The sequence below is a fragment of the Leptinotarsa decemlineata genome, unplaced genomic scaffold, assembly GCF_025532065.1.
Source record: "Leptinotarsa decemlineata unplaced genomic scaffold, Ldec_3_MD MMD2_tig00001064_RagTag_RagTag, whole genome shotgun sequence".
NCBI lineage: Eukaryota > Metazoa > Arthropoda > Insecta > Coleoptera > Chrysomelidae > Leptinotarsa > Leptinotarsa decemlineata.
The window spans coordinates 2,364,608-2,377,407 of NW_027412558.1; the positions used below are offsets into that span (position 1 = coordinate 2,364,608).

At 32.4% G+C, this 12,800-nt stretch overlaps 1 protein-coding gene across 8 annotated transcripts in view; it reads left to right on the forward strand.

The window, feature by feature from the left end:
* Positions 1-12,800, forward strand: part of Sarm (Sterile alpha and Armadillo motif) — a 185,890-nt gene that overhangs the window by 88,771 nt on the left and 84,319 nt on the right. For 2 of the 8 annotated variants that reach the window (XM_023166071.2, XM_074175529.1), the window contains exon 1: positions 86-352. The exons of the other annotated variants lie outside the window; for them this stretch is intronic. In XM_023166071.2, the coding sequence (XP_023021839.1) occupies positions 278-352 (75 nt within the window). In that variant the 5' untranslated portion in view covers positions 86-277. Of the gene's footprint in view, positions 1-85; positions 353-12,800 lie in introns of those variants that run through there. 8 annotated transcript variants of the gene reach the window in all.

The following is a 12,800-nucleotide window of genomic DNA, read 5'->3' on the forward strand; positions in this document are numbered from 1 at the left end:
CTGTTCTGGGAACCGTAAGACGGCTAAAGTTGGACGGTCACGAAGGGGGGACGTTATATACATGGCTCGGACTGCTTTGAGTAACTCAGTCAGACGCAAGGCACACTAGATTAACGCGATCGTTCGTTTGTTTCTAGAGTTCAAATCGATAACGTGGCTTAATCGAATCGTTGTTGTTTTTTTTTCTGTCGCGATTCGGAACGACCGCGACGCTTGAGACTTTTCCTCTTTCTCGGGCAGTTCTTTGTTATGTGATAGTGAGTTTCGATTTGTGAATATGGTGGTGAATAAGATCAGCGCCATGCCAGCACAGCCGAATTTCAATATGCGACGCATGTTCTTCAACAGAAAGGTAAGTTGCACTTTCTTGTTGAACGTTCTCTTTTTTGGACGCTCGATTCTCGGAAGTCGTTCTCGTTTTCGGAAGTAAAAGCGGAGAAACTTGCGTTTTGGCGAAGGCGTTGATGACGGATCAAATGTGCATTTTTGGTGGGAGCTCGAAAAATACATTGAAATTCTCTGTTATCGGTAATTAGGCAGAACAAATATAATCACTTGTTTCAAGCATCCAATAATGAAACAAGATATTGAATATGCCTCGTGTTCCAAAACCAGAAAAAGTGTTTCACAAAGAATATTTCTAACTATCTAACTGGAGACTGAATTATATAGACTGTGAGGCAGATAAAAATATTACCTCACTATCAAGAATGGTGGAATATTATAGTCAAAAATGAGACTGCAGAGAGAGATGAAAGCTATCGGATATATGTCAATAATCGTATAGCAGAGAACTGAGAAACCTACCGACAAAAACGAAACACTGCTGTGAAGGTTATAAGACAAGAAAAAAAGAAATATTTAGAAAATAAAATAAATAGTAATATCGGTAATCCTACTAAAATGTGGCAGACTTTGAAGAAATATATACCAAAGAATAGTGTTTCTAGCACATATGCAAGTATTGAATTCGATGATGTTATTATTGAAAATGATAATATCAAAATGTCAAATAGTCTTAATGAATACTATGTCAAAAGTATTAACGATATCACTGATTCAATTAATATACCTCAAGACGAAATTCCTCGTATAGTTAGTCCTGTTTCACATAAATTGAGATATTTCAAGATGATTACCATTGTGAATCTCAAGGAAATAATATTTTCAATGACAAATAAAAATAGTACAGATGAAATATCTACAAAATTGTTGAAAGAATGCTTCTCAACCATCTCTAAACCACTTTTGAATATGATAAATTATTCTTTCGAAACTCATAAAGTGCCTGATGAAATGAAAATTGCAACAATTATCCCAATTCCTAAAGTCCCAAATACGAATAAAGCTTGTGAATTGAGACCAATAAATATGATACCAATTATAGGAAAAGTACTAGAAAAAGCGGTCTACAATCAAATTGTGGATCACTTGGAAGGTAATAAGGCCCATACATGTGTTCAGTCAGGGTTTCGTAATAAACACAGTTGTGAAACTGCTCTGCAATGTGTGCTCCACGATTGGAAGAACACTTTAGAAAAAAATCAAATAACAGTGACCGTTTTTCTGGATTTGCAAAGGGCTTTCGAAACTATTGACAGAACCAGATTATTGAAGAAATTGGAGTCAGTTGGAATTGTAGATGCAGCATTACAATGGATTGCAGACTATTTGAATAACCGGAAGCAAAAATTAAGACTTAACCATGTTACATCTGGCACACTCGATAATAATATAGGAGTGCCTCAAGGTAGTGTTCTGGGTCCTTTATTGTTTCTAGTTTATATAAATGATATGGTTGAGGTGGTGAAAGAATGTTGTATACACCTCTTTGCTGACGACGCTGTTATTTATTACACTGGGAATAATCATTCAACATGCTTCAATGCAATCAACGAAAGTTTAGAAGCCATTCAAAATTATTGCTGTGGAAACTTATTGAAAATAAATACAAACAAAACAAAATGGATGTTAATCAGTAGAGATAAAATGTATAGGGAAGTAATGAAAACAGAGCCAAAACTTTCAATCGATGGTGTCCAGATAGAAATGGTTGAGACATTTAAATATTTAGGGGTTTTGGTTGATCGTCAACTGTATTTTAATGACCATGCAAAAACTGTTATAAGAACAATTGCCATGAAAATTCATTATTTGAGGAGATGTTCTCCGCATCTCACTCAGTGGAGTAAACTTATAATTTATAATACACTTATTCTTCCTCATTTCAACTACTGTGCAACAGTGCTTTATCTGGTAAATCAAAATGTGCTAAGCCGTTTGCAAAAATTGCAAAATCGAGCTATGCGAATTATTCTTTGTTGTGCACGTGACACGTCAATAAATTCTATGCTCGATACTCTTCATTGGTTACCGGTTAAGACTTATCTATTATATCACTTCCTTATATTCATTCATAAAATTAAAAGAGGTATAGCACCTGAATACTTGCAGAATATCTTAGTTCTCAATCAGGATGTTCATCAGCACGATACTAGATGTAGAGGTAATCTTCGTGTTCCTCTGGTTAGCAGAACATATAGCCAAAACTCTATTTTTGTTAAAGGTGTAACCATGTACAACAATATTCCGGTTTATGTAAAAAATTCTGAAAGTCTGAGTATATTTAAAGTCAAACTCAAGAAGCACCAATTAACGGATGGAATTATATTGTAGTAACATTTTTTTTACAATATATTTGAGGTGAGATGTAAATTAGTAATTAATTATTTTTAATATAAGTATATTACAGCTTAATGACATTGTACAAGTTACAAAAAAAAATACTATAATTTTTAGATTGTATGGATTTCTTTAAAATTGTTATTCACTTATATGTATAATTTATTAGTCTTTGACTAAATAAAGGATTTATATATATAACTGTATCCCACTTGAACTACCAAATATTAATTCTCTGAAAATATTGTTTACCAATATGTCGATATAAAAAATGTGTATCATCTTCGAAATATAGATGAAATATTTCTTTATCTTTCATTAAAGTATTGTAAATTGCGAAAGTAAGGTTTTGGATTTCTTCTGAAGCATATTCATACAAAAATGTGGGAATTTCACACAAAAACTGAAAGAAATAGCCCTTTCAAAACATCTGCTTTCATATAAACATTGAATTACACGAAAGAAAAAATAATTTCGGATCAAATACTTTTATATGAACATTGAACATTGAAATTTTTCAATTCAATTTGTTTTCCACACATTCGTTATGTAATTGAATCAGATACCATTCATAGGATTCCTACACAATATACTAAATGAAACAGGTGAAATTTCACTTACATGGAACACTGTCATCCTCGAAGGCGGGCATTACATGTTTTGGATTCTTGTCACCTTTCTATTAGTTATTTTATGATTTTTTGTTACATTTTTATTGTTATACAGTGAATTTCTTCAATGCCCCCCTCCTTTTATTTTTTGAACAGGTCAACACAAAAAATTGAAATTTGGGATAATGAAATGAGTGCATGCATACTTCATTTTGAAGTGAAATTGACAAATGAAACTTTCAAAATGGCGACTGGGCGCCATGTGGGAATAAAAATCAAATGGAAAGGGGGTCTTGTGACATATCACTTTGAGACTCCTGACGAATACTTCATAACCTTTGACTACGAATATTTTCAGCTACTACAAAATTGCGGAACATTTAATAATATCCTAAGGACAAACACATTAATATCGATATTTCTAGAAATATTTCTTTTTATCTGCCATATGGCAATTTCAACAACCCGGTGAGATTTGTTAAGTTACTTTATGTTTATAAAAAATTGGAGTGACACCAACCCTCACATTTTCCGAGCAACACATACCCAATATCCAGAAAAAATGACGTTTGGGCAGGCATATTGGGAAACCATATTGTAGGACCTCTCCTCATTGATCAATTATTAAAAGTTCCGCCATTTTGCGGTAGTTGAAGATATTGACACAAGACCCCCCTTTCCATTGAAATTTTTCACAGATGGCGCCTAGTCGCCATCTTGAAAGTTTCATTTGTCAATTTCACTTCAAGATAAAGTATTCACGTATTAATTTCATTATCCCAAATTTCAATTTTTTGATTTGACCCGTACAAAAAATAAAAAGTGGGGGGCATTAAAGAAATGCACTGTATATTGCAGATCATACGATGATGTTCAAGAACTCTTTTATTTGGAGAACTGCGTTTATGTGGAATAAACTTCCTGATAATGTTTTTCAAAATGGATTTGAAATATATATTTTCTGAATCAACTTCATGAATAATCGCCTTAACTTGATATCAATGGAATCAGTTAGTATGAATAAAAAGTTTTTCTTCGAACAGTTTTGTTATGAGATAAAGATTCATATTACACACTCAAGCTATCCAAGAAAAGGTCAAAAACAAGATTTTCGATTTGGAAAAATGAAAATGGTGTCTTATGAAACCGCAAAGTATTATACAATCATTAGTTTAGTAACGCTAGAATATTATGGATGGCCAAACATTCATTTCATCTATCGATTTTTCAAATAGCGAAATTACAGAATAAATAACAAATAATTAATATTTCATCTTTCTTAGTTGAAAATCCGCTACGAAATATTTAAATGTGATGAACCTTGAGATAAAATTTATTTTAAATTCAAATTACTTCTCAGTAGTTACTTTTATTTTAGTTATTGTACACTGATACACTAAACTGATAATATAGATATTATATGCAAGTGAAATTTGTAAATATTAACAAACAAACAACGACTTATATAACGTCAATATCGCTCAGATAGAAATCAATAATTTATCAATGTTGATGCTCAGTTTTATGACCATGAATGGAAATAATGCAAGAAATGAAAAAATCAATATCTCATATACAAACGCAAGTTCAAACCTGTTCATTAATTCATTCTTCTAATACAATATTTGCTTTGTAATAGACTCCAATTGTACAAATATTTGCATTTGTGTCATCATCTACTCTCTTTATCTATCTCAATTATTTTATCGTGGAACATTCGTGGAACATTCCTTCCATGTTTCATATTGACGATTGAAGTTGTGAATGAAATAGGTACAAACAAAAGGAAAATAGTTTGGAAGCAATTCCGTCAGTTTGAAAAATTATGGAAATATATGTTACAAAAACTGTGATATAGATCGAGACGGATATTGAAAAGTTTAATGTGTTTTCGAAGAAACAAAATTAATGATTTTATGCCGTTTCAATACTTCTAACTATGATTGATTTTTGCAGAAGATTAGGAGACTGATGCCATGCTTGATTAAAAGTTTTTGTAATTCTTTTTTACAATTTGAATTATTTACAATACAATACCTGAGACTTTTTTACAAGCATGGAAATCGTCACATACACAAGTAAAGATAGGAGTTGAAAAATATCAAGTGATAAAATATGGAATATATACATGTGAAAAAAGGAAATACGAGAGTACCTAAAAAAAATTCAGTCAATAGTAGATGTAGGAGATGATTAAATAAAACAACAATGAATATTACTGTAGTTTTTTCCCAACACCAAATCGTTATTTTCAACACCTCGACACCTGTTTCGATCACCAAGTGATCATCTTCAAAGAGGAAGAGTAAAACAAAGAACTAGTGCGAGCTAATTCTATTTATGCTATAAAGGTAACCCATTCAGGTAAACCATCCAGGAGTACCAACCATACAGGTATAAAAAAAATCTGTTCAAAATCTGTTTTTCCGTTAACCAGCTGTCGCACCCATACGAACGACAACCCTCAGAAGTCGAAACTTGTGCGAGCTAAGGATTAACGAGGTCTTACCTTTTAACGTGTGATTCCTAACACGGGTTGGACGATAGCAAGTGAAAATCGATCGTTCAGACTAGGGCTTGAACCACCGACCAACACGGCAGTCAATTCGAGTGAGTGAACAAATCAACCACGTCGAACCGCTTGGCTACCGACCAACCTAAATTAATTTTACAATTTTGCCTTATCTATTATTTTACAATATTTAATTTAATTTAATTAAATTTAATTTAATTTATTATAATCATATTATACAAAAGCACTGTAACAATAGGATTCTCAAAATCAATATACAATTTTTATACAATTTATACAATTGAAAATGATAACAATACAATAAATATGATATGATATATATACACACACACATATACATATATATACATACATATATATACCATACATTTTTACTATACATTTTATAGTTCAGCAAGTTAATCGAGGATTTGGTTAGCTATACTAATTTCTGATTACATTACTGAGTTTGGCACCTAAGTGATTGAACACTTGTATTGTGCAACTCTATTATATATGCGGATTTCAAATAAGTCTTGTAACAAAATGGCTTAGGAATAATATTAAAACATAATGAAAACTTCATAAGCGTATGTCAGCAAAGAAGTGTAAATGTTGCATTAATTTATTTATTCAGTATTTTTAGAAAGGTGTAATAATTATGAAAAATATATTTTTTTGATAAAACAATTTTCAGCTATATAAAAATTAATTTCACAATATTGCCTATCCAAATTTATTTTTGCAATGTGTCCTTATGTAGTAGTAATCAGTAAACCCAACAGCATTATTTTATTTTATTCAAACAAGCTATATAGTATGCTCTTTGGTACAGGTCCGTCTTCGTTATTCATAATATTATTGTGTTTACTTATTTCTACACTCTCATAGGCATCTAGTTGCCTGTTGTTAACTTGTCTATCTAATCTTAATGAACTGAAGTCTATGGAATGGTTTTGTTGCAAAATATGATGGGCGACTGCTGATTTTTCAGGTCTTCCATATTTTAAGTGTGCTATGTTGTATTCCTTATATCTTACTTTAATAGATCTTTTTGTCTGTCCATAATATTTTGCATCGCAGTCCTTACATTCATTTTCGTAAATTCCAGACTTTTCCGAATTCTCGACTTTGTCTTTTGGACTTCCCAAAAGGCTCTGTAGTGTATAACTTGTTTTAAAAACCACCTTCATACCTAGTTCCTTGAAAATCTTTCCAAAGTTCCTCGTATATTGATGGTATGGAACTGAGATGTATTTATCTTGCTTTTTGTCCTTTATGAAAGTCGAGATTTCGTTCATTCTTAATCTGAACTTCTTTTTCCTTATTATGTCATCTACAATACCCCTCGAGAAACCGTTAGTGGCTGCTATTTCCTGTATTCGGATACCTATATAGCATCCCATACTGTATGGGATACCTATATAGCATAAATAGAGTTAGCTCGCATAAGTTTCTAGTTTTATTAAACAGTAGAATAGTAAACAAGCAAGCAATAGTATGACCATTTTGCTTGTTTCAAATTTCATTTCGACACATGCCAAAATCTGTTGAAGTTAATTTCATTGAGTGAAAAATACGAGTCTGGAAGTAGGGTGATCTTTAAAATGTGCGATTATTGGAAAACCTAATGATGATTTCTGAAATTTTTCATTTTCGAATATTAAGTTTTAATTGAAATGGGAATGTCCATAGAAATAACTACTGAGATCATGCTTTATCATAATGCAGAGTGAAAAAATATAATTTCCGGCGAGATTTTTTAATATATTCCCGTTACATGCATACTCCTATTGGATCATCAAAAAAATTCTGAATAGTTCTGAATGGTTTCCCCATTGTCATCACCACTGGGGAAACTAACGAGTGGTCCGAGGGGGGGACATGTCCCCTATGCCCCCATTGCATTCGCCAGAGTCTAGAAGTAACGAATTTTGGCGAATTTCACTTGAAAAATCCATTAGTATATTCTTGTCCATAAATCCTGCTAACATGTATTAATTTACGCAGTTCATCGTACCACTTTGTTTACATTTGAGATTACTCAGATTGCATTTTGAAGGAAATAACTCGTGCCAACGAATAGTTTTACAACTCCTATCTATAACATAAACAATCATCAGACAAAGACAGGTTACAAAAACAGAGTCGCTCGAGATAAAAATGTTTTCAATCATAACAGAAACATATGGGACGAAGGAAGTTCGATTGTAGTTGAAACAGTTGTGAAATTCGAGAGAAAGTACACGTGTTTCAGTAAATGTGGGCGATATTTTGGAAGTGAGGGTTTTTGGAAAATGTATCATCGTTACAAAACGGTGATACAAACAATGAGCACTTCAGAATGTTATTGTTTGAACTGAGTTTTCGTGTCTCCATACTAACAACACGTTTCGACAGTCGAAACTTGTAAGATGAGGATAACCGAGGTCTTATCTTTCAACCTGTGATACCTAACTCAAAATACAAGAAAGTAAGGGATATTCAATTTGAAAATTATACGCATCTCACTTCATCAGAGTTCTGTGTGAATAAATTCACAGAAATCATTGATATTGACTACAAAGGTAGAAAACCACGACCTTGCAGTATCATCGGAGTTCTGATTGAAGTAGTACCGTGAATATTATCAATTCAACCTTGCGCTATTGCCCTCCATATTTTTATGTTGAATCAAGCTCTTTGCCGATACTGAAAAAAATGTCGGCGAACTATTTTTCTCGTAACAAAAAGCCACATATTCGTTTTACTGGTACTTCGAAATGACAAAACATTTATCAGTAAAAACTAACGAACGGTTATCGCTTTCGAATATGGCTGATAAGAGGGACATTTGCATTCTACGATAAATTACAAAACTTTTGGTATTCAAATTGTCTGCTGTTTCCATGCAAAAATTGTTTCCTTCATTGACATTGACAGAACGGACACTAACACAATTAAACAAAGGACTTTTGGGGCATTTATCGATATTTTTGGAAAAATTTGAATGCATAGTTTCAAAGATTGTTTTTTAATAGTGTATACCTCAAAAAACGATGTGAATCATTCTTCTTTACGTTTTTTACAGACTTGAAACTTCAATTTTTTTAAATATTCTCATCAACTGTCAAGCTAACCTAACCTCATCAAAATTTACATAACATAATGATGAAGATCATTGTGGAATACTATAAAGAACTAATTATAATAAATGTACCCAATTCTACCTGGGGAGTCTACAGAAAGGGGACTCCCCATGAGGAGTTAGTGGAATCCCCTGGCAGGGGGGGATGTACCGTTACCGTGATATACAGCATTTGAAATTTGGACAATTACTATCGAAAATATGAAAATAGTTTTGAATGTAGTACTTACTTCGGGATATTTATTTTTAGAAATGTTAATAAACAGCAAGTTCTTGATTATGGTGAAAATTTCGTTGAGAATATTTCAAATAATTTTGAAGTATTGAACAACATTGCAGTGCAAGAGTGACAATTCTGGTGATCGTGTCGGCCACTCTGTAACACCTTTTTCGACATTCTGGTGATCAGGAAATCCGTACTAGCTTGGCATGAAATAGAAACATTTCTTTTTTTGAAATTAGTAATTATTTATTATCATGCGTACCCTCGCCAAATAAAATTGACTTATCTAAGCGATTTTTCTAAACATAATTTGAATCAATACAAATATTCTTGTTCACTTTTCGTCTACCTCGATAAAGGAAAAATACTTCCTGCAATACTAAGGCATAATACAATCATTTCAATCTACTCAATCAGAGTTATTATAATGATAATAATTATAATAATAATGTTTACTGGCTAAGCGATGTACAATGCGTACTTGTAGCAAGTTAAAATCACTAAATCTACAGAAAGAAATAGATGAAATTACGAATATAACAAAAATACAAGACTTCATGAAAACCCAATGAAAAACTTTTCAGCCTATAAAAGCAAGGGAGCGGCATTGTAAAATGATTTGAGGGAAAACCCTAATAAGCCATAAGGCAGAGTGACTTTTGAAGACTTGAAAGAAGACATAGGAATGGAAGTTCGTTCCGCTTTCTTTAAACTACAAGATAGATGGATGAAACCAATTAGCAACGAATTCAATCTTGAAGAAGAATCTAATTGTTGCATTATATTACCTTGTAGTAGCTGGTAGTAAACATACCATATGGCTTTTTATTGATAATAAGTCTGTCCGCATAAAAGCGAATCATTTTTCTTATTTCAAAATCGATTCACAAATTGAATTTATGATTTATGGTGTCCGTTAACGCATATTGTTTTTTCATCTCTCTAGTTGCGCATAGACTCTAATTAGGATCAATGGCTGTAACGATAGTGTTGACAGTAGAATGAGAATTATGCTCGGTTGAGAAACACTGCTGTGCTGGCTTGCTATTATTAATTGGATCAACCCATATTTATGAATTACGAGGTCGTACGGCCGGCCGATATCAAACAATTGAATATTTAATGCAATATTTGATGAGCGTCTTTGTACAATTGTTACTCAAGATTGCCTGATTATTGTTGAGTTTGCTTCTAACTCATGATAACATTTCAGTGAATGGCTAGCAGATAATGATGATTATGATACTAGCTTCGGCACTCCTACGGTATTGACGAGATACCGGTATCGCTGTACGCTCCGAGGGAAATTGAATCCGTTGTGGAAAAAATAAGTGCAGAATTTATTGAAGCTCAGACTCATACAAGCTAATAAGTAAGACGATATTCGTCGTGTTGTTTTCGGCTAAGGGTGAGATCAATATCGGCCAAAAAGATGAGGAATGATGGAAAAAACATCAAGATTTTCTATTCTATTTCTAATGACAGTCTTCTGTCATTTTCAAAAATGACAGAAGACTGTCATTTTTGGCTCATTGCGTCTGCTTCGGTTTGTAAGACAGTAATTACTTGAGAATCTATATACCTATACAGACAATAAACACACATCAAAAAGTACACAAATAGGATTTGTCAATGAAGCATGAACAACAAAATTTCGCAAAAACACACAAGTATAATATAAAACTAGTTAAGAGATGATAACACGTATATGTATACATATAAATCGCAAACCTGAATTCATAAACCAGATGAAATTACATCCTAAGACACCATACAACCACCTATTCATAAGATTTGGGCAATATATTAATTTTTTTTTCAATTTCAACGTAAGATCAATTGAAAACTCATTTGGGTTTTCCTGAAATATTTCTTAAACCATAGGTCCCGTATAAATTTGCAGCATATCCAAAAATACTATTTGTACAATGTACATTTAGCTTATTCACTGTTTCGTTAAAAAATACATTAATTACCGAAACAAATTCAACATCCTGAACTTAAATCTATGATTCGCTTCACAAATGTTCTAAAAACGAAAACACCACTGAAATATACGTACTTGAGTCTTCAAGAAAATGTTTGTTTGATTCACTCTCAAATAATATCTTGGAAGATCGTTATTTTCGAAGAGGATTGAAACAGATTTTGTTTACCTTGGCCTTTGGATATTTGTATAACGCCAACTCGGAACAGAAATTGAATAAATCTGTTGAATTCGGGAATAATTAATTACTCATTTTCTGGATTCAATAAGTATTGGCGTACGTGCAGCAATCGAATGGTATGGAAATAGAACACATTTCGGGGGCACATACTGAAATAAATTCTATGTATAAACGGAATACGTTTGACGACGCTTGAGAAATGTGAACGTACTATGTCTTGGTCACGAACTACAACAAAAATTCAGGGGAGTACTGGATCAAAAAGAATAAGTAAGGGGGGTTGGGTCAGGGTACCGTGTTGGCAGATAAATTTGTGCGGAAGAGAGTATGGAGCAAAGTAGAACAATGTATAAAGGTGATATAGCAAAAAAAGTGGAATATGACCTTTTATTGATGTTTGATGGGCCATAATTTAAATTTTTAAGGAATGAAATGAATCATAACATACATTTATTATTTCTTGGGGAAGAAAGGAAGTGGCTTTCTACTTCTCCATCTTTATACAAAAGAAGTATGGGAATCTTCCAAAGAAGAAATAAAGCAGTCATTTTAAACAAATACCTCAATACAAAGATGTGTAGATGATGCAAAAAAGCAACTTTCAGACAGAAAAAGCTCTCTCGAAACAGCTACATTCCTAAAAACATCGAATTACACGAAAGAATATTTTTCATTTTGGAATTTGGAGTTTACTATCAATAACAGCAACAACATGACAACCACATGATTGATATTGCCTCAACGCAAATTCACAAAAAAATCGTAATCAAAATACCAATTAGTAATTCTCCCAAAACAGATTGTATTATAATTCTCCATTGATGTTATTGACGGATAATTATTATATGATTAATGAGTTACCTAAAAATATTTTAAATTCATTACATGGAAAAATGTTTCTTTCGCAATTGAAAGGTCAGAGGTCCCTTGTTGATTTCTGTAAACAATTATCAGATGAAACTAGTGGGGGTTCAGTTCATAAAGTTGACTGCAGTCTTGTGAAGGTCATAAAAGATATATTTCTGAATGTGGGTATAACTTTAACTCTCAAAGGTGAAGTCGAAAAATGCAGACAAAGAAATACAGAAATAAAAACATTTTTGAAAACTGAATGGGAAGTTAATATCAACTTTTCAACCATCAAAAAGGATCAGAAAACCATTCAAAATTTGTTACATTTGAATCGAGAATGTCATGTTTTTGTAGCCCCGTACCTCAATAAATATTTATATACTGGATGTTGTACCTACTTTATATATTGATGCTGCTGATTTTTTTCCAAATTTCAATATTTTGCTCATTATTACTATATGCCCAAAAACGGTAAAATATTCTTTCAAATAACTATAGACCCGTGATATCAAAAATGATGGAGAAGACCATAAACCACCATATCCTTGAATATTTGGAATGCTTTAACATCTTGAGCGATCATCAATTTGGCTTCCGGAAACAAAGATCAACAGATCAACACATC